This window comes from Myzus persicae, unplaced genomic scaffold (assembly GCF_001856785.1).
Source record: "Myzus persicae strain clone G006 unplaced genomic scaffold, MPER_G0061.0, whole genome shotgun sequence".
Lineage (NCBI taxonomy): Eukaryota > Metazoa > Arthropoda > Insecta > Hemiptera > Aphididae > Myzus > Myzus persicae.
The window spans coordinates 113,194-138,227 of record NW_019103868.1 but is presented as its reverse complement, the minus strand read 5'-3'; the positions used below and the strand labels follow the sequence as shown (position 1 = coordinate 138,227).

The 25,034-nt window shown below is 29.9% G+C and overlaps 1 protein-coding gene across 1 annotated transcript; it reads right to left on the bottom strand.

Moving 5' to 3' along the window:
- Nucleotides 1-1,987: 1,987 nt before the first annotated feature.
- On the bottom strand, nt 1,988-20,605 carry LOC111035655 (bone morphogenetic protein receptor type-1B-like). Its single transcript, XM_022317353.1, has 8 exons — nt 20,147-20,605; nt 4,730-4,914; nt 4,308-4,649; nt 4,049-4,241; nt 3,683-3,980; nt 3,456-3,614; nt 3,195-3,366; nt 1,988-3,130 (listed from the first exon to the last, which is right to left on the bottom strand). Exons 1-8 carry the CDS (start codon nt 20,217-20,219, stop codon nt 2,990-2,992), a joined length of 1,563 nt encoding a protein of 520 aa, XP_022173045.1. The 5' UTR covers nt 20,220-20,605; the 3' UTR covers nt 1,988-2,989.
- Between the last annotated feature and the right edge of the window lie 4,429 nt (nt 20,606-25,034).

Below are 25,034 nucleotides of genomic sequence, written 5' to 3'. Positions count from 1 at the left end.
ATCAATTGACGTACATATGTGGTAAGTATTTTAAAGGAACAGTTAAAAGAATCATGAATAAGTTATTTGCAAATAAATTGTTGAAACAATTTTAATACCTAATCGGAAAAGAAGAATAAATAAATGTTTGCCCCTGAGCGTTTAAATTATATTGATCAGTATAGAACAAATTGTAATGTGTATAGTTTAAAATATACTGGTTTCAGATGCAGTAAAATAACACACGTAATTTAAAAACACTGTGTCTAGTGGAAGATGTTATATTACCTATGTATGTATTGGCACAAGTGACATTCAATATGAAAAAATGTTTAATAGGTAGGTACCTACTAGAGTTTGAAAATCAAAATGCATCATACACATATTTTAATTATTCATTAGTTGTATTATTTTAAATTAATAAAAGTTAACTAATATTAAATAGTTGATATTTTTAACCTATTATTTACTGGTTAACACCAAAGTAATAATATGAAGTTATTACTTAGTATTAAAAAACGACATTGACGTTTGTATTATTTTATCTCATGTATTTTATGCATTTTACTCTCAAAATTAAAATATGTGTCTACATATCGCTTTCAAGTTTCGGTGGAATCTCTGATATTGTGTGTGTACTGCGGAATAAATCAGATACCTAAAACTGAACTTAAGTCTGAAAATATTGTGATTTATTATGAAAAAAACCGTACAGTCGTACAGATCACAGTATGTTTCTTGTTCACGTCTTATTTACTAACTGACATTTTAGAATCTTTAATCGATTGTGTCTTTGCAATTACTTCGTCAAATGCCAAAAATTGTATTATAATTTATGCTATGTAAATATGATAAAACCAGAGATATATAAAATAATACACATTTTTATAACAAAGAGGTCAGTGTTTGCGATTTGTTTATTGAGTTAATGAAATGTGGTATAACAATAACCAAAATAATTTATAATTTTAAATTTCAATTACAATAATATATAAAGTAAGTAATATTTTAATTTTTTAATTGTTTATTGATAAAGATGTGGTTTAAATATTAGAAGCACAAGCATATTTTTTCATGAACTATTAAATAAAAATGTTTTTGTAAATAAATGTAATTGTTACTATTTAGAATGAACATAAAAGGGATAAAAAACATAACAGGGATACAGTGCATAATGCATCACAGTTAACCTACCCATTATACCAACTAGTTTTTAAAATTCTAAGTCAAATATGTATTTTCTTTGAATATACCTGTCGAGCCCGAAGTTAATGAATAATATATTAGGTATTAATTTTGATTACATTGAGTAGGTATATTTGTTATTTTTAGATTTTAAGCTATACCTACAAGAATATGCTCATATGTCTTCATAATATATTTTTAAATACCTATATTGTTAGTTTCAATACACAATGCAATTTTTAAAATATTTCAATTAATTATCAGCTTTTAATTCAATAGAGCTCTCGCTACACCTTACGATTCATTTTAAATATTTTTTCAAAAAGCTTGTATTATAGAATGAAGTTTTAAAAATATTGCATTTAAAATTAAATTTAAATTTTTAAGGATGATCGAATGAAAAATTATTTATCAATGCCAGAAGTCTGCATGTACTACATTGTCTTATTGGCAGGCGATAACTATACACGGTATTATGCCGGTCGTCAATATTTAGTTATAATAGTCAATAACAGTAATAATATATTATGATAAAAATAAATTATAATAACATAATAATATAATGTACATATTATATGTGTATGTTTTTGGCAAAAGTTAATTCAACTTACTGTATATTACTATATTAGGTACTATTATACTACATTAGAGACTAACCAGCTTTCAAAAATAATTTTATGTTTAATAAATTACTTTGTCGTTTTAATTCACGATTGGTTCACAAGCAGACGTCAAAGTAGTATTCATATATTTTACTATTCATTCATTATTCAATTCGTCCAAGTCATTAGTTATAATAAGTAGATAAATAAATATGACAATATAAAAGGTATACACAATTTATTTATAATTATATAAAACAAAAAAATTGTACAAGTCTTTTACGGGCAACACAATTGACGTTGCAGTTTAAAAAATGATTTAGTCTTAAAAACACAAACGTTACTATCAAAAATAAATTATAGGTAAAGTATATTGTATACATCTATACATTTTACATAAACTTTATAGGTTGACTTGTAATCTACTAGGTAAGTATACATTTAAAATAAAAACAATTTTATTAACAAAATATTATAATGCAGTAAATAAATAACAATGATTGTTTAATGTACATAGTAAAAAAAATAATCTATAATGTATAACTATATTGTATTAAAATTATAATTAATATATATCATAAAATTATAGAAATTCAATATTAAATAATTAACCGATCTGAATTGGTTACACAGCTTTGGAAACCATCTATAACCACAATTAGTTACACAGAGAGTACATGTCATTTGAGTGATTATAGGAAAATGTAAAAATTAAATTTTAATTGAATAGTACACAAAAAAGAAAACAATTAAATCAGACACATGTATAGTCGACATTTTTATGAAATTTAAGTGATAATAAAATAAAATTATGAGGAAGTAATTTCTTTTAGTGATTTGCACACTGTTTACTATATAAAACAGTAACAATACATTTTCACCAAAAAAAAATGTTATAGTTAAAAAATAATTAAAAACGCCTATTGAAATGTATATTAACTGTAAAATCAATGTCTACTGTATAACAGTAATATAAAAAAAAAAACACAAAAATAATCTTAAGGATAAAAAAAATATTTACACTGCTATAACACATTAATGGCACACATTTAAAAGCTAAATGTTAAGTAGATCAACCGATAAAAAAACATCATTGTTGTTCATTAAAAGTCGACAATAGCAATTTAGTAATATTAAATTTAATTCTATCTACACAGTCTTGGGCAAAAATTTAAATTTCTACATTTCAGCTTTTATTGCTGCAAAATTAAATTTATTCTGTATTATACATGATGAATACCGTTTTCTAGGGTTTCACTATCTTCGAGTTTGCGCAGTGTCTTCATAACTCTCAAAGCTGCCAATCTTACATTTGGATTTTGATGCCAACAAAATTGTATGATTTCTGATATCACTCTCAATCTCTGAAATAAAAATTATGAAATAAAAAAACAGTAAAAATAGTATTTATATTATTTTTAAACTTACATTATCACATTTCCATCGAATAGGTATGTCTGGTCTAGCTCCTTGAATTATCAATACTAAGCGCATATCATCCACAGAAGGATCAGAGCCAACTAGATTGGCATAAGGCAACATGTATTCATCAGCTTGAAGCATAGGTGATCCTCCAACTGGCCAACTTTGTCTGCTTCTTCTATAAATTAGGGAATTGAGTACAATTTTAGATTAGCAAAATGGAATAATTCAAAATCAAAATTTAAGTAAAATTGTAAAAATACTTGCCTACACAATTCCCAAAATACTAAACTTGCTGAGTACATATCCGCGGCTTTAAATGCGCTAAATGAAGTCACATCAATAGTGTCATTGACAACTTCAGGAGCCATATAACGTCTTGTGCCTACTCTTGAGTTGGGAGCGATGTCAATTTCATTTCTTCGACTAAAATCATATAAAAAGAATTAATTATTATAGGTTCAAAATATATGTTGAATAAAATAAATAAATACCTATCATATCGGACAGCTAACGCAAAATCAGCGATACAACACTCTCCATCAGTCTTGACCAAAATGTTTCTAGATTTAATATCTCTATGGGCAATACATGGCTTGCCGTGAGTACCATTAATTGCCTCATGTAAATGTGCTAAGCCACTTGCTATTGATCGTGCCATCACGACTAGCTGAGAAGTATCAATAGTATTCTCTTTCAAAAAATCATGTAAAGAACCACGTTTATGATATTCCGTGATTAACATCATCTGAGCACCTCCAGCACTGACTTTCAAATCAGCCGCAATGAAACCTTAATTTTTTTAAATAACATAATGAGTTTACACAATTGAAATCGGTAATATTAATTGAATAACTTACCTAAAATGTTATCATGTCGAAGTAAAACAGTTTGGTATATTTCTGTTTCTCTTAACCAACTTTGATCATTAATAGTAGTAAAAATTTTCACAGCTACATGTTCACCTCTCCAGTTAGCTAAACATACTTTACCAAATCTACCCTCTCCAATTTGCCGTTCTATTACAATTTGTTTGGCAATTGTTCTTTGAACCTAAATAGTAACATTTTTTTAAAAATAATATTCAATGTTTTATTTTCATCTCATATTGATTCTTACAAGTAGTGGAATCCCGGAACCAGAACCAGATGAATGACCAATAAGTGTTTGCAACAAGTTACTGTTGCCAGTTATATAGCTGTCAGTAGATGTCAAAGCGTACAGCCGATTTTTCTCTCTTCTTCTATACCTAAGGTATATCCAACCTATGATGATTGCAGATACTAGGAGACAGATAACCATTGATAACATAAATGCTATGTAAGGTACAGAATTAATATGAACTTTGGGTGGTACTGTTGTTGTACTGTGTGGTATATACGTGGGTCTTATGTCTTTATTGCACATGTCTGAGTTGCAACACTGAATCGCTAGGCCATACAAAGAATTGCCACCTTTGCACTAGAAAAAATAAATAAATAAGAACGTAACAATTGTTTATAACAGTATGTCTGTACACAGCAATTTTTAAAAATAATTACTTGTAGGAAGCCTTGTTCACCAGCTGCAAGACACCCATAAGATACTGTTGGTTCATATTCGCCGGTTTCGTCGTTAATTTCCTCACGCACAGCACTAAAGCATTGGGAATAGCGTGAAGTCACACAAGTTCCATTTGTCTGGCCGTCTGGGCATTGGTGTTCGCAATAACACGTCAATCCGTGGACTAAAAGTTTAAAAAAAATGTCGTTAATAAATATTTAAATTTAAACAGTTGAATAAATTAGGGTACAATAAAGTATTTGTTAAATGTTTCTTCTCATTAAACATCATGTTGTACAATAACAGATTTATTTAGTCGTTTATGCAAAATGTATTTGAAAATAAATGTTTGCAAAAAAACTGTTAGTGTTTGAATTACAATTCAATTAGGTACCTAACAAATTAATGTGTTAAATAAGAACAATAAAAATGTTATGAGACGATCAAAGAAAGAATCAAAAAATATTTTCGTATAGTGTCGGCGCCATTCGTTAAACAAAGACTAATAAAAACCGGTAGCCCAGATATTTTCATTAAAATTCATCTGGACATTCATTCCGTTATACAGACAATACATTAAATATGATATATTTATTTTTGATCTCAAGTTCGGTTTTTTTAATCTTTATTATTACCACCTAAATGGTTTATAGTTCCAAAAAAAAAAACAACATACCTAAGTCTTATTTATAACATAAAATATAAAACAAAATAATGCATTCGCGTATTCTTAAGCTATTGGTAATTGATATATGTTTAGTGATGTGAAATAATTAAATTAAAATAATTTGTTTATTTTAATATCTACGAATCAATCAATTTTCATGACAGTTATTTTTCACATACAAAATTATTATAAATTTCATAAAATGTGAGATTGAAATATATTACAACAAATGTTATAAAAAAATTAAGTTAAATTACTTAAGTTAGACAATAAATATTATAAGCCTCGAAATGTACATTTAAGTTTTTCTGAATATTGAGCCACAAAAAATGTATTTAACTATATATCTTGCATTTAAAACTTAATATACGAGCAAACGAACGATGAGAAATCGTTTTTAGTAGGGATTAAAATATCCTATTCAAATCCTCCCCCTACTTTAAAAATAATAATAAAAAAAAACACCTGTTGCTTAGCCTTATAAATATTAAACATCATAAAAGGTAAAGAGAGTGCAGGTATAAAACCAGACACAAAGAGCTGTTAACCAACAACGACGACGTTAGTGCTATATATAAAAATTCAAAATGGATACGCAGTATATGCGTTTGGGTCAATCCAACTAACCCCTTTTACATAAAAACGTTGAATAATAAAAACCTGGTCTGTCTGTACAGTGTACGCACTAAGATAAGCGATTTTAAACACCACACAGCCATCCTATGAGATATTACAACAATGCAACTAAATCTGTCACACCTAAAAAAAACCATTTAAAAACTCATGTCAGAAAAATATGAATACGTGTTATTCATATAATATGAATATTTTATACAGTAATTTACATAATTTATGATTTATGTGCCAGTGGGCGGCATAATGGTGTTACCGAGACATTTAATTATTAATCGGTTATAAATCGCATGAGGGAGAGAAAAAGGAGAAAACGAGAGAGACTTGAATGCTCGCATAATATGATTTTATATTATATTAAACACGTAGGAGTCAGTCGGTTCGGCGGATGATGCGAGAGCGAGCAGGTAATTTTTTATTATAAACCTTAAGACTAATTAAAACTGATAGGTTTTTCGTTACCTGCGTTTAGGCGTTTACGATTTTATTACTCTAGGCTCAGTACATAAAACATAATTTCGGGTGTGTCTACGAGACCCACTGGTTTTTAAAGAAAATAATATACCGTAGAGACTTGAGCGTTTTGTTTTAATGCTTATAATTGAACAAAAAATATAATATACGGGTTTTAAGTACATTTTGCTTCCTTATAATAACGTACACACGCCAAGCCGAATTGAAAAACGATATATAAATGCCTTATATACCTAAATAATATTATGTATTATACTAGTATAGTCGAACACACGCGGTCAGTTATTTAATTTAGAAAAAAATGTAGACCTAAATATTATTAAGGGAACAATTGACAACAAAATATTTGATTTTCGAAAATACTATAGGAACACACGCAACTCGTTTTTAAGAAAAATAATATACCAGAAACTAGATCATTTTGTTTTATTGCTTATGATTGAACAAAAATATAATATACGGGTTTTAAGTAGATTTTGCTTCCTTATTATAATAACAACGTACACACGCCAAGCCGAATTGAAAAAACTATATAAATGAGTTATATACCTAAATAATTATATGTATTATACTATTATAATCGAACATAGTCACTTATTAAACTGGAAAAATATCGACCTAAATATCATTACCTATATATTGATAACAATACCATATTTAATTCCCAAAAATACTATTGGTACACACACTTGCGTCAAAAAAATAATTTTAATAATATTATAATAACGTATTCGGACGGGAGCGGCCGTCCGGTTTCTGGGGGTGTCAGATTACGGTCGTTGTCGCATTATAATAAAATCATAATATTAAAATACTTTATAATATTCTAATGTAATAACAAAAATAATAATATTAATATCGTATGTTATTATTTTCCGGCAAGCCGACACGCGACGGCTGGACGCGTCGTCGTCGTCACACGTCGGAGGCGTCGAATCCCCCGGCCGAGGAATAAATTCCAATCCGTGGACCGTGGTGGCAAAGGTGTCGGGTGTCCAAGAAACAATCGCGCGTTACCCCGCAAACACCACCATACACCCGATGCGCACCGGTTCCCCCTAACCGCCCACCCATCCATCCACCCACCGACCAGCCAACAAACAGCGGCTTACGAGAAAAGAGCGCGCACGCACACATGCACACAATGAACGCAATCGCCCCCGCCACGTCCCTTCACGTCCGCTGCGTGATTTGTTGCGTTGAACCCTGCCCCCCCCCGCCACCGCTACATCAACGGTGGGCCCGCTCAAACACATGCAACACCAAGACGGTCGTCAACGGGTGACAGCGACGGCGGCAGCAGCTGCGCCGACCGACACGACCGGTTTCGTTTTTGTATATACGTTTTGCTCTCTCACTCGTTCTTGCCGCCTCTCTCCGTCTACGTTTCTCTGTCCGCACGCACAACAATCTGTTTTCGTGCATCGGAATCACGTTCGACGGGCGAGGCGGTGAAGACGGGAGCACCGTCGTCGCACGCACACAAGCAAATCTTTCTCTCGGCGACCCCTCTCGGTACGACCAGCGGCACAACACATGTGCACCACGCCGACGACGCTACGCTGCGCACAAAGTACCCTTATTATTATATTTTATTATAATATATTATACTACGTATTATTATTCCGACAATAATAAGTGTTCGGTACCTGTTTAGGAACGTCATGCAACACCCCAAGCCGGTGTATAAACGCTGCACACATGTTCCAGTGTTCACACAGTTTATCTGAGAAGTCCTAATAATATAACGCGACCGGGTACGACACGTACCAATTTAAAATAATATTCAAACGAATAGCCAAGTTTTTTTGCCGACGACATAAACCGCCCCTACAAATCATATAATTAAAACTATTGCTGCCGGTTCGAAAATACGATAATGGTTTTACTTTTTTACTGTTTTACTTTTCTTTCGTATATAACGAACCCGGTCGGGTTTATTTCAGGTTTCATCAATGTTTTCATGCTCCAAACCAACAAACTAACATACATTTTAATACTGTGGGACGAAACGAAACTATTACTTTAACCGTGTAAAAAATGAAATATCTTTGTTTCTCTTAAATCTTAATGCATATAAGTTAGATTAACATAAATACAAATTTGACAAAAATACAACTGTTTTTAATAAACTTTTAGCTTAAAAGTAATATTTTCAATAATAATATGCAAAACCAGTAAAATAAAACTAAATAATTAACAATGCAGTCTGATTTTTGTTTAATGAAAGATTATTCTTCGACCGGTTAAAAAAAGATAACAAAATTATATTATTTTAGGCACAGTTCGCGCTTAGCAATCGATTTTAATTTCCACCAACCTAATTAAAATTAGTTCACCAAATACTTGTACGATTTGTACCTAATAACTAATACATTATAATGCTATAATAATTAACGTACAATATGTAATATAATACTTTTTATATGGGTGCTTTATTTATATATAGTAATGTTATCATAATTCATAATGATCAAAACAGAAAATAATATTAGGGTTATCAATCCAGTTATTATTTAATAATAGTATATATTTTCCATGTACAAAAGTACTATACGTATTTGGCCCAGGAAAAGTTTTTTTCTTGAAACAAAAATCGATATTAATTGATAATCAATACAAAGATGGGATTTGAAAAGAAGTAACAACGTTAATGTAATAATATAATCAACTGTTTTAGGGGTGGATAAAGCTATTAATTATACTATACCATACTTAATACATATCGTAAACAATATGGGACATTATAGTAGACCAAGTAAAATAATAGTGTTAAATAAGAGCATTTAATATTATTTCAAGCAATTACACATCTTAATCAATTATTTAATTTAATATTTTTTCTTAAAGTATAAATTACAATTTAGTATGTTTAAAGGACACATTTTTCATGATTTACAGAAATAAAATAATAACTAGTAAATAGGTATTTATGAGTAATGATTTTGGTTTGTAGTTTTAGTGAAAACGTACAAACCTGATAATTATAATATTATGAGATAAAATTGAACATAGTACCAACTACCTACGCATAATTATTTTTTTTTTATCAAGAAAATTATTTCTATGTATCGTTTGGTAAAACTTAGGTATAGTATAAATTAACAATAGTATAATTAACAATTTAATGACATATTTGTATTGTAAAATAAATATTTTCAATATTTATCTTAAACTAAAATAAAATTCCAAAATACCGTCAAAACCTTTAAAAATTCAGAAACGTGACAAATTCAATGTAGTGGCTCACAGAATCGCGTAGGTATGTGTAGAACTCGCAGTGTCAACGACACCTGTATTTTATCAGACAATAGGATACTATGTACGGCCAGGTGTGAGTACATTATCAAAAATACAATACCTGCCATCTTCTCTAGAGAAGTCTCGGTCCATCAGCGTCTTGGTAATTTATTTTGATGTTTTTTTCGATGGAAAAACGTTAGTTTACGGTCACGCTTTGTCCGACAAACTACCGAGTGTTCTCATCAAACTCCGTTTCATTGTCATTGAAATATCATTATAAAGGGTATTTTTTGTAAAAAGATATATTAGTGTTGAAAATTGGAGGTAAATCCAATTACAACTAAAGGAATACGTATAGTGAATTTGTGTTATATACTACTTATAGTTTATTGGCCAATATTCGCCACACAATTTCAAAAGTAGAGAATGTTTACTATTCAAGAAGAAAATTGTGTCAATACTCAATTTACGGATACAAAACATGATGAAGACCATAACAAAATTAAACTTTTAATATTTTTTACAAATAAATAAATGATTTAAAATGTAACAGACACTTCATGGTAAAAAAACAAAGAATTCAATATAAAATAATAAACAATAGTAATTACTAATTAGTAATTGATATTTACGATATTCAGTGGCTTATTTTCAACTTTTTTCCAGGGAGGAGGAAGTTTAAAATGTTTACACATTTAAGTGTATCGACCAATATGCATATTGCCTATATGGTTATTCGCTTCATACCTGTAATATTATTTATTATTTGTACATGAAAATAATATGGAATAATTTTTTTATACCTAACTAATATCCAAAAAAAGTATCTGAAATAGTATCTCATTTTCTTATTGTTTTGGTTCTGGAGGTCCAGTAATCCAGGACCCCTTCAGCCTTCACCAAAAATAGAGCACAGGATATTCAGTATCTTAAAAATATAATTTGAAAACCAGTGAAAACGCTCGGATGTATATAGTCCAGGTGTACCTCATCATTAGCAGATAACTGCAATGAATATACTCAATTTGAATTCAATGATAAATATTATTGCATACGAAAAACAATTTTGTCTATCAGCCTATATATTTATATGTATATTTATTATTACATATTTATTGCTTTTTTTCGTAAATTATTTTTACAATAGTATAATAAGGTAGGTTTAACTAATTTTTCCATACACAAATCGCATATATTATAAATTATAATATTATATTATATAGTATCAGTATATTACTACCTGTTATTTAACTGCGTAGAACAGTGAGAATGGGTTCGTGGTTTACAAAGTTATTAAAATGAATCTAAATATTTTAAATATCTTATTGTGTATAGTAAATAATAATATACAATATACATAGTGGTGAAAAGTTGCAAGTCCATACGAATAATATTATTTAAATTACAAGAAAATAACTAAAACCATTATTTTTTGTTTAAGTATCCGATTTTGTTGATAATTAATCTTGAAACTTCTATAAAAAAGGTGTCTACTAGACGGCTTTAAGCTAAACTGTTTTCTAATTTCTTCAAAATGTATCTCCGTATAATTATAGGTTGCATAAACAATGCAAAAATACGTTGAATTTTATATCAATAATTGCAACAAAAAAAAATCTTTGTCAAAAGCCGGTTTTAGAGTAAAATTACCATTTTTAACTCATTTTTCTTTTGATTTTCTAGCGATAACTTTGAAAACTACTTTTTACTTTTAATCTCTCAAAGTATCAATAAATTCCAAAATTGCTATACAAGAAAGTATTTAAAATTGAAAAAATAATTATTTTTACTTCTCAAAAAGGTGATGACAGTCAATTTATTTTTGTGAAATCTATCAATAACTAACGTGGCAAATATCTATAATAGTTATAACTTATAATTTATAAATATGAAATGAAAACCATGTTGAAAAAATACCTACTTTTAGAGATTAACAGGATAACATAGTAAAAATAGCGATTCTAAAATTGAAAATCTATGTTACGAGTTACGACAACATAAGGGATTACGCTTTGTGAGTTTTTTTTTGTTTTTTTTTTTTTTTGAAAATGTTCCAAAATTATCCCGAATACGTTGAAAAAGTCACGTATTTGGCTAACGATCACGAGCCGATTCTTTGACAAAGAAAAAACCTTTGATATTCATACCTATTAAATAATGTTGACTATATACATGGCTATTCTGTACGATGACCTTATATATTACCAGAGCAAACCTTTATAATCCAATTTAAACCGAATACGAGGCGTACAGAAGAGAGGAAAAAATCACGTATTTGCCGACACCTCATTTTTATGATAAACAACGGGTTTTTTGGGTCAGCCATCTTACCAATTGTCATAAGCACGTTCGAAACACGATGGTGTCATACATTCATACCACACACGTACTATAGTAAATTAAAGTATTTGTTTTTTTTTGTACAATTTATAATATATACATATATATATATATATAACATGTAATTAAGATATGGAATCTTGTATTGGGGAGATTTTTAAGTATTGGCTGGAGGCTGAGTTAAAAAAATAATAATAATAATAATAATAATAAAGACGAACTGTAACGAAATGTTACATTAAACGTTTGGTTTTTATCAAATTGAATGCCCGGCAGCAGTTTACGCAAACGGTTAGTTGACCATAACGAGACAAACGTGTGGCCGACCGGTTTTCTATGTACCTATTATACGCGAGTATATAGTATATTTCTCGGACCATCTGGCACCAACTTACACATTCGTCTTCTCTTTTCTTCTCTACGGCATCACAATTATTCAACGGCAGCCGGCCTAATCCCGAGCAGTGTGCGTGCACACACGTACGGCGGCGAGTCATACACATATAAATGTTTTGTGCGTGTGTGTATGTCATTGCAGGCGTTTTCCTCCCATTATCGGATGCCACATCTATCGCGCGCATCACGTATATATTATATTCACGTACGCATATAAAAGTCCTCACAGTATTACGATCGGTATAAAAGATCCACGGCCCGCGAGATGGCCGGAGAGAGGAGGAAGAATAAAATAAATAAATAAATAAAAAAACACATATTATATACGTGTAGCCGCGTAGGCATACAACGTGTGTATGGACATATATATATATATATATAAAATATAATAATAATACTCGTTCGGAACAATTCTCACATTGTCACGCAACGACTTTGTATGCACAAAAGGATTTGTACGGCTTCGTTTTATACATATATATATATTGTATATAGATACTACATCGTATTTTTAAACAATTTTTTATGGCAAAACTGATTTGATCTGGTCTCCTGTGAATCCGGATTTCTCAAGGATCGCGAAACCGCCGCCATCTCAGAGAACCTAACTGCAGTATTGTGGATAAATAAAATGCATACGCTATACGGTATATATTACATCTCCGTGGATGAGAATATAAGATCCTATCCTGGACGCATATGCTTCTCTCACGTTCAGTCACACACACGCACATACCCCATATGGAATTATTTACTAACAGCTTTACACCGTAGTCGTTAACAAGGCAGATATTTTTGCAAGCAAAACGCGGCCGTCGGTTTTAAAAGTGTGAAATATTTCAATGCACATGTGACACATGTCCGTATTTGGAATTTGCGTGTCTTTTTTCCTCTTTGTATAACAACCAACAAATGTTATTTGTGTTATCGTGCAAGACGTGAAATATTATTATTAAAGAAGAATAACATTGAGAATGTTCTACATCGAAGAAAAAATACCAAACTCCGTAGTACATAGAAACGGTCGAGACTGCAATTTAATATTTAGATTACAATATACGCATTTACTTAATACTATATAATTACACACATTCGTATAATTACGTTCGTTAATCAAAATGATTATTGAATATCTTCTTCGTCGATTGATTTATGAGTGTAGATTTATTAAATACTATTATATTATAGCTACACTGACGTCGTATGTGTATATTATATTATTATATAGTGATTACTACAGCCGCCTGCCTCAATCTGTCATTATAAACACTTAGGATTTTGACACTTATTAAACCCATTGTACATTAATTGTAGACGTTTAAAAAACATAAAAATAAACGTGAACCCGTAAATCGTGTTGTACAACACCTGCATGTACAGTATACACGTTTTACAGATGGTCTATCGTGTGTTTTGAATGCATGTACACGAGTCGTAGATTTAAATTCCAAATGTACAATGACGACTACATCAACACCGCCAACCGCCAGCGCATATTATAAAATATAACAACTATTAACCACTAATAAATTGTTATGATTACCATTGCGCTGGGAGTGCCAATAACTTGGGAGAACAACCCAGCGCGAGTTCTTAATTATTGTTAATCATCTCTCCGAATGATTTCAAGTGTGTACACACTAACATACTGTAGCCTGTAAGAGCATATACTTTGAATAAAAACATTAGAGCTCCGTGCTCGTGCAGATATTTTGCAAACGATGCCGCGTATGTAGTTATAACAAGACAAAAGGTAAGCACTATGCAGTATACAATGTATATTTTATAAATAACTTTTTTGAAGTATATCGCTACATTACACTATGTCATAAAGGCATCACGCAGCGATTTTTCGTAGATCGATAACAATAATAATATGGTATATTCGTTATCCCCCGGTGACAACGATTTTTGCGCGCCCGTCCGTGACGGAGGCTGACGACCGACGGTGCCTGCAAGCGCGCGTGGGCTGGCGGGGTTCATCGTGGACCAGACTCAGAGCCCGTCGTGCCTACACGTGTCGACGAAGTGACTTTAGGGCGCGGAAGTCGTCGTACGACGGACGGATGCAAATCGTTTCTCATAAATTCCGAGATCCAAATCGTACATTTTTTTACCATAATTTCCTTTCGTATTATTATTATCGCGCATACATAATGATACATTACATATTATTAGCCCCGCGGAGTCGTGACGGGCGCGCGTGGTAGGCGTGAACCGCCCAACACCTCGACGCGATTTACGCCAGGCGTACACGGTGCGTGTGCACGTACATAATATTATTATACACGACACGATGGTGATTATTATTATTATTATTATTATTATTATTATTACACGTAGCGGCGGCGGAGAAACCACGTCCGCCACCGAGGGCCGGGTGTGCGTTGCCTGAGGGGAGGGTCAAGGACACCGTCGTCGGCTGTGGTGGTGTTGTGCTGCTGCTTCGTACCCGACACCGCAGACTCCGACGACTCGTTAAAAAAAATACGGCGCCGCACGTTCATATCATATATCCAAAAAATCCTTCAAACCGCCGCCGCCGTTGGACCCATCGAGCAGTACGCGCGTCTGCCGCCCAAATGTATAGTATAATTATTACAAAATAATATACTGACTAACGAGTGTCAACAATAACAAAAAACTGCTCTTACCGAAATGCACCGTACTAACGAGTGAAATAATAATAATATCTAATAACATTTCGTAGGGCTCGGAAGTACTATATGAAATTTAATTAGCCATATGAATGTAATCAATAATTTAGCAAACGCTTAAAACAGAATAAACATAAAATATCAGTCAGCAAAATAAATATAAGGCAAACAAAATGCCTTAGAACTTCGTGCAATTATTGTCTGTTCATTCTTAAATTTTTGTAATTTTCTTGTTAATTATTATTTCATACAAAACAATATGATTGAGCTCTTCCCTTATTTAATATAAATAAATAAAATAAAACATCTTTTTAGAAAAAAAACAAAGAAAAATTCGATATAAGGGCGTAGGTATACCTATTATAATAGGTTATCGTCTATTTGAAATTAATGATAAAAATATTTAACTTTTAAAAATTGACATCATGTTGAAAATAATAGTTAAAAATTGAAATGGTTATTTTTTTAATTTGCTTATCCTTATAAAATTTTAAAACGCAAATTGAAACTAAATCAACAAAATGATTTAAAGACGAAGGACCGTTCTAGCGAAGTCCGGATTAAGTTAACGGACCCTTAACCGGCGGAATTCTGCCGGTACCTAATAAAATCTGTTATATCTGTTATGTAGTCAACATGTAAAATATAATATTTTCGTTTTCGACTGAAAGGATGATGAGGTTAAAAGATATTGTTATACAATCATTCCCAAAAAATATAATACCTATGCAAATGTTACATAGGGGACGAATTATTAATATGTAAGTCTATCAATCTGTATTCTACGTGTGTATATTTCGAAGTCATTAACCATATTATTGTTATTGTATTTCACATTCATCGGGTTTATTGGAACGAACATCTCAAACACCAAGGAAACCCTATTACTAAAGTATAATGATCCGTTACATAAGAAACGTATCTACGTCGATCTGTATGTAGTATGTTCTAACGCCATACGAGTGTAAGCGCAAGCGTCCGCACTCTACGTACGCCAGAAGAATATAATATTTTGTACAAAGACAACGAAACAATAACGTCGTTTTCCGAGATAAGCAAACTTCGATTAAATTACAATAATATAACCATATATTATGCCTATAAATACACAAAACAATCGTATTCATTATAAGTAAAAAGAGACTAAACTAAATAATTTTGTTTTTACTCATTACAATAAATTTCGAATCTATACAAACATAACAATTTTTATAAAACTAGTAATTGATGAAGGATAACAATATATTTGTCTATTAAACAAATACCTATAGGTACCTATGCTAATCAAAAAAATAAATAAGTACCAACACAACTAACTGAAATTAGTGTTAAATACTTCAATACCTACATAAAATAGGTAAATTCAAATTTGAGATGTAGTCATGTTCATGTAGACTAGTTTATTACTTATCAGTTATCAGTAATAACTAGGTACATAAAAAAAATACAAGATACTACATAATAATTTAATAATTAAGTGTATTGAAAAGTCTTAAAATGTATGAATATAATAAAATATAAGGTCATTTTGGTCTTAACATGTTGTATGAAATAAAAAAATAATACAGATAAAGGGCATCAGATCTACTGTTAAGCTCATAATTGTTTAGAGATTTAATTTAACTAAAACCATTTATTTAGAATACCATAAAACCAATTCTACCGATTTTATTCTATGTTTCAGTTTTAACCTGGTTTTAATATATACATTATATGGGTATATATTAGTGATCTTTATCTATTAGTTTTGACTTTTGAATAATAATAGGTAGGTAAATATATTAATACCACTTTAAAACATTCGCCACAGAGATGTTAATAATATTGAAAATACATTTGGTAAAACATAAAATATACTTAAATATGTATATATTTACACATTATGTTCATATATTCAGATATAGTTTTTAATGAAACGTTAAAATTATGCAAGTTATTTTCAATATACTAATCAATTTTAGATCAATAAATATAATAAAAGAACCAGGTAATAATATTATTTGCCGGTCAAATACAGATATTAAGGAATTTGATAAATAGTCTACTTAATACACAACTAGAAATATACTATAGGCAAATAATTGATTTAATTAAATGTGTTTTATATGTTAAAAATATAATAAAAAATAAGGTTATTCTGATCATAAAATTATAAATGCATAAGGATATTAAAGTCATGTATTATAATTATAAAGTAGATTATTCATTGTAAATATTTAAAATTAAAAAATTAAAAATTTGATACTTATAAAAATAAAATAAAAACCGAAACGTTATTACTGTATGATTTAGTGTTGTATGTTTTTTTGTTTAAATAGTGCCTACATTTTTAAAAACAAAATATAATATAAATATATCGCAGATTCATATACACAATATATTAGTCATTCTTAAGAGGAAAAACTTGATGTAATGCATATATATATATGAAAACATATATACAAAAGGGTCCTATTGATTCAGAGATTAACATACAGGGGGAGGTACATTTTATAGTTGGTGTATACTCCACAGCGCATAGTATGTTCCCTACTTCCAAAACTAAATGACATTTTCTTGGAGGGTGAGATCTCAATAGCTTCAAATAAACATAATTTATGACTGCTGGGACAGTTACGCAAGTTTAGAAGGGCAAAAGTTTAATGGATAAAAATACTTGGGGTGGTAGTCCCTGTTTTCTTAACATTGTCAACTTGGGAGAAATGTAGCTAGTTATGGTATCTATCTAAAAACCTTCAATGTTATATAAATAAAATGAAATAAAGTCAAAAGATAGGTAATATTTTATGATATTATGATATAATCATAATTTAACTAGTAATATGTATTAACATTATACTAATATCTTATATCAACAAGTATTACTCCCATTAGACACATATTTCATCATTATTTAAACATAAATCATAATACTTAGTACAAAATAAGATAAGGCAAATCAATTAAACCCATTCAAGTTAACTATTACTTATTATATTTATGTATAAAATAAACAGCTATGGAAATCATAAATATTATTTAGGTAATTAAAATTTAAAGTATAAGCATAAATTACTAGACTAAAGGTTTTCTGAAAAAATCTAGGTAAACCTAACAATTAAATGTTAATTGTAAAGGCCTACTTTATATAAATGTGCATTGGTATTGTATGTGGCATACTTCTGAAGTACATAATTTTTGCCACAAGAAGGGAGGGCATAACTACTTTTTATAGGTGTGAACAATGTAAATTGATTAACAGTACCTATACAATGGGCCTAGAGTATTAACGACTATTATGTTTAATATACACAGTTTCTAATCATTTGATAGATTATAATATTAGCATTAATATTTGGAAACATAATGAAATCTAGTGGTGATCAATCAATTCACATTTATGTATACCTACTGACAACTCAACTCAGGTACTTACATCATAATATAAAAACTATGAATTATTTTGACAAAAATAAAATTGAATCAACAATTTAATAATAATTGTACACTAATTATTGGCACACAATAATAATATAATCAGTACATTCAGTACATTATATTATATATTGGCCATAACCATAAATAAGGGGTTTATCAGTATTGTACAAGTATCAAAAATATTACTGATGAGCGATGACAATAATAAAATATAAATATAGATAATTAATAAAAATATAATTATTTAAGTAAGATGGGTACTTTGTCCAGCAAAAGAACATGCCATAGCCCGACATAAATTAGTTTTTCTGTGCATCTTCACACGGCACCCTGCCAGAGTAGAACTGGTCTTGATAGCAAAATGTCACCATGTGAATATCCCTGTGCCAAATCAACATGTTCTCTCACTGGATAAAGTATAAGTACTATTTTTTCCTATAGATATTATTACTGAACGGTAATGAATCTCAAAATACAGTAAAATTTAAAAACTGTTAAAATATTCTTTCAAACATAGGTACCATTCAAATTCTTGTTTTCGGGTTTATAATATTTTAGGGTGCACAATTTAAAACTTTAAACAAATAATTTACCTGATAGGTACCTACTTTTATTTCATTTTTATTGGGTTTCAAGAATTTCTTACACACCTAAATACCTAATAACCTAATGCTAGGCATATTATATTTATTCAAAAATTGTTATTCATTTTAGTTAAGCAAATGATTATTACAGTTATTATAATTTTCAATTTTTAGATAATTAAAACCTAACAGATTTTCTTATTTTTTACACATCAGTTGAAATATTTCATCTAATATGTTGCGGTTATTTTATTATTATCATATAATAATGTAGTTACGTATTTATTTGAAATTATATAAAAAGAGAAGAACTGTGTACAATATGTTACTGCTTTACTTCCTAACCATAAGTAACATAAAGGATAACATAATTTGTTGGTACCTAACACAATGTACCTGCCTAAGTATTAAATATATTTTTGATGTAGTCACACGGTATTGCAATGTTATTGTAAATGAAAACAGTTGTTTTTGTTGAAACTTTTTATAGAAACTAAAGTAATGGTTTAAAAATTGATTTTTTGTGCTTACATTTTACTGAATGACAAAACAATTTTGTATGCTCTTCTTAATAATGGGTAGCTAAATTTGTTATCTATGTACATTAAAATACATAGTCGTGACATATGGCTATCTACATTTATCTAAATAAATTAAAAATACAAGTGGACGACAAGTTGAACGTCAATAAAACAAATGCAATTGTATATTAATAGATTTTTATCATTCTATAAAATAATTTTAGAATCACTTGCAGTACCTAGGTACATCATATGTTAGATGCCGATTGATAAGTGTAGAAATCTAATAAAAATGACTTATAAAAAGTACTTTATATGATGAGAACTAGAATGAGATTAAGTAAATATTATAAGTATTTGTACATAGTTGTATAAAGTCTCTATTCTGCTATGAACAACAACCATACATCAAAATAATATTATTGATAAACGTATGCCAATTGTCACTTGTAACAATATAATTAATAATAATAGAGAATTTTACCTGATTTAGCAGCAACTGTTGCTATTCCTAGTCCGATAGTTAACGCACCACCTAAATCTCGTTTCAGCAACATGATCGAAATCTAAGACACAATGGGCCCCAGACGTTATCCGCGTTCTTGTTCCTTGTTATCAAACGAATATTGTTCTCGTCGAGCACAGCAGCTGCATTTCGGTTTGCGGCGTTCGCACGCTCGCTTTGAAAGAATCGTCTGTGTAATAAATACTAACCGAACCACCACTGACTGTAAGTACGCGGAGAGTGCGATAAGCTCGATCGGAATTCCGGATGTTAATGAATTTAAAAATATAAAAATGACAAAAAAAAGATGATTAGAAACAACCAGCACCACGAGACGAATGACGGAGATAAACACTGGACGAACGCGAGAACCAGAATGATGCTGACGGCAGGCGGGGGTTTGGTGCCTTGGTAGTTGGTAGTCAGCGCTCCGTGCTGGTCGCTGGAGAAAATAATAAAAATATGGTATCGGTATGTACTCGATTGTGGTCGTCTGGGGGGCATGGGAAGGAAAACAAAATTAATTAGAAAACAGCTGATAAGAAATAGCATGGAAGAAAAACATAAAACTACGACGCCACCGGGTGCTATCTGTTCAAAATTTCATAAACAAAATATCTCTTCATCATGTTATTATCTATTATTATTATACTAATCATTTGATATTTTAAATTGTAATATGTTATGCAGCGTGACATATTCATGAACATCAGACTGAAGTATTCGGAACACATTATACCGTATACAGTATGACCAGTATTTAAATGCAAGAAAACACACAACCCTTGTAGACTCAATAAATAATAATAATTTGTGTCCTCCCCGCAATATCCCGCCTATCATCATCGCCTTTGTCTAAAAGAATACTATTTTATATGACTTTGGTAAATGTAATTGTTTAACGAGTTTAGTACTTGTTTATTAAGTACCTCCAGTACTTTTTAAACAAATATTTAGAGTAATCTATAATATTATATAGCCATATAGGCATAACGATATAAGTAATATATAGGTATTTAATAAAAACGAAAAATACTAATAAATATAAAAGATTACCTATAAGTACGTAATTAAAAAATGTTTTGTATTTAAGTAGTTTTGGCACGAAAATGTGTTAGCCAGAAGATGTTGAAACATGAAAGATGATCAGCGTCATCGAATAGATATATAATTATTATTAAATAATTTATTCAGGTGGTGAAACATTTTTAAGGAGTATTTGATAGGCAATATTTGAATTTGGTGATAACTCATATTTTTGTTGCTCGCTTGCGTGAGTTGAGAAATGAACACAATTTACAATTTAGAATATATTAAATTATGTAGAAAACCATCTTTAGTATGAGCAATGGATTACCCGGGGGGCTAAGGTAGCTTCAGTCTCCCCCCCATTCCACAATTCGACCGTGTATTATGCCTATTACGGTATAAATCGTATGTAAAAAAGGCTAAGTATAAACCATGATATCTCTGAAAACGGTTCACGGTCACAGGATATAGCGATAAACTAATAACTATTCCTAGTATAAGGTAATAAATATTAAATTCTGATGTTTTTTGTTAATCCCCCCACCCATTGAAAAATCCTGGGTATTCCACTGAGCGTGGTGTTTTCATTTCCACCACAGTCACAATACCCGTATCATCACTGTTATACCTACTGCAGCAAGTTGTGCAGCGCCATATTTGCAATATGTTTGTATTAAGCAGAAGTCAAAATATTATAAAATTATATTTTCATTAAAAGCCAATACCATAAATCACAATAGTCATCGTCATCTGCTCACGTCTATATTATACTTGTTGCAGTGGTGCCCCTATATTTTCAACTAAGCTACGACTGGTACGAGTAAAGCATAGATATCTATATTATACTATTTTACTATATTATAATATAGATATCCGTCTAGTTACTTTAGTATTCAGAGCTAAAACACAAATGGTGATCTCTAGCTGTATCCTATCTGCAGATTTCATTTTATTTTAATATACCTAAGCTATACAGCAGAGGTGTCCATTTTTTTGGAAAGACAGCCACATTAAGCGAGTAGAAGTTGTCGTGGGCCTCATACATTTTTATAATCACGCAGTTTATTTAAAATTACAATCGTAAATATATGTATTTTTATAATAATGCATTATATTCTATTAATTATATACAATAGAAATTCACTTAATCTAACATAGAACAACGAGTTTCAGAGTGATTCTTTTCTTTTTAGCCGATCGCCATAAAGGATAAACATTCAATATTAAATCGAGATTTTAGCCACCAGAATGAGAATAATCTATCTATGAATTACGATGTCGAAAAAATATCTTAAATCTTTAATATGATGAATTTGGATAGGAATTTTGAAAACCAATTGATTAGGTAAGGATTTTGCTTAGCTTTGTAGTGAAGATTATTTAATACATTTCCTTTAAAGAACAGGAAAGTTCATAAACACATCCGAAAATATAAAGTGTAATAAATAGTAATAGAATAATTAAATATTGTTAAAAAATTCAGTAATAATTAACTTCCATTATCAGACTTATAATAATAGTTATTAAAATACAAAATATTTTATGATAATTACAGTAATAAAGTTTTTATCTAGATAATGTTTTCCTAGTTAGTTAATCATTTTATGTCATCTGCGCTATTATTTACTTATTAAATATTTCACAAAATATCTCACATATTGAGATGTTGAGTGGAATGTGTTATCAAATGATATACGGATCATGTGTGAACATTTGCAAAAAAAGAGTTTTTTATTTTACCATTGTAAATAATCAATATGAAAGAGAAATAAATATGTATCACTGGTAGCTTGAAAAACAGTATTATCTTGTTTTCTCAGAATTACCTTTTATGAACTTATGTCGTTTCTCAAATAGGTGGTTCATATAGAAATGCCTTTTAAGTGTAATACAAATACAAATCGTTGATTATTTTTAAAATAGTTTTGAATACTTTCCTAGTTTTTTATTAAATGTCATACAAATTGCCTATACCAAACCCCTTGTACATGTATAATGTGGTACTTATTTTAGTTAAAATAATATTATACTACAATTATTAACTCGCTTGAAGATTGCATACACCTATTACATAGAACATAACTATAGACCAGTGGTTTTCAAACTTGTATTAAACATAATGGCACACCGTACCTACACTTCAAACAATTTTCATGGCGCACTGACCTTTTTTTTAGATGAACAATTCAATGCAATCGGTAATTTATGGAAAAACCGCGGCATCCAGTTTGAAAATCACTGCTATAGACTATAGTGTCTCTCTTGAAATTGAGAAAGTACCTACTCCTAGTCAGTCTAACACTCTAACTTACTGCTGGTCACTGCAATTAATATATTAATATATTCAGTGCTCATATTCCCACAATTTTTATGGGGGCACACTAAGGTTTCGAATACCATTTTTTTCTTCTAAATAAAATAATAACATATCAATTACTTTAACAAAAAATTCTTCTAAGATGGAGGAGATTCTAAATCAAAGATATTGCGATATCGAAAGTTTTTCTAAATTGTGACTATAGCAACTTTTCTGGTGGAAAAACTAGTAAATCTATATAGTTGGTACATTCGAATTTCAAGAGGTATTGCATATTGCATACATAATATTTTTCAAGCATCACTGATAATTTAATAATAATATTAAATCAACCTATCGTCGGTATCTACTGAATTAATTATAAGTAATAACAATATAAAATATCCTAGAGTCCTAGACTAACATATCGTTTCCACTCAGAATTATTTATTCACAAACAATGATATTATATCAATAAATCATTAAATTCAAATTTAATATCAATATACCATCCATTACAGTGACCATGTAGATACCTAATGTACAGCATAGCGAGTAGCGACATCCACTAACTCGAATTTTGTAATTTTTTTATAAAAATCGATAAAAAAATTTCATTTAATCAAAAAACATAAACATTTAATGCAATATTCCTTTTCTATTCGTATTTAAAAATATTAAAAATACAAAACCACGATTTTTTTATAATCTTTTGAAGTACTAAGTACAAGCTTTGACAAAATCAAGAAAATTTGTAAATTATTTTTTATTTAAAATACGTTACATTTACAGCTGATGCTTGGAAATTTAATACAATGTTTCTTATATCTAGATCATACTAAAACAAAAAATCTAAAAATACAAACTAACATAATTTCATTTTTAAGACATTTGAAGTTAGAATCTGGACGAAATTCTATATTCAAACTATGAATATCAATTCAGTTACCTATTTGTTGATTATTGAATACTATTTTTCATGGGTATTCAATACTTTTACCTGCATTATTATATTCTATGTAAGTAAAGACTTTTTCAAATAATTTAGATTAATTGCATGCTTTTTCTTGTTTATAGTTCATACCGTATTACTAAATTCTAATAGTAAAATAAATTACTAAAATAATTGATAGCAATATAATATATTTAGTATAATAATAGGCTGATCGACCGTCTCCGCTCAGAATGGTTTTTATTGCGCCAAAAATGATTTATCATTGAATTTAAAGTTTGAAATATCTGTAATGGATGATCCACTTGACACCTACTGTAGGACTGTAGGTGCAGTAGAACGGTTACCTACTTTTAATTTCGTATACCTAAATCGAAAATTATTCGGAGTCTCGGAGCATTTAGATCTATAAAAATTAAATTTCGGATAAGTAGACAGTCTATAAGTTTTAAGTAGGTCTTACAAGTTTAGATGAGTGGAGAAGAGTACCAGCATTTTGTGGGATACTCCTATAATAGTTAACTACCACTCTCTTTCGATCATAACTACTTTAACTACTTAGTAGGTACTATAAGACATTTTTTACTTCA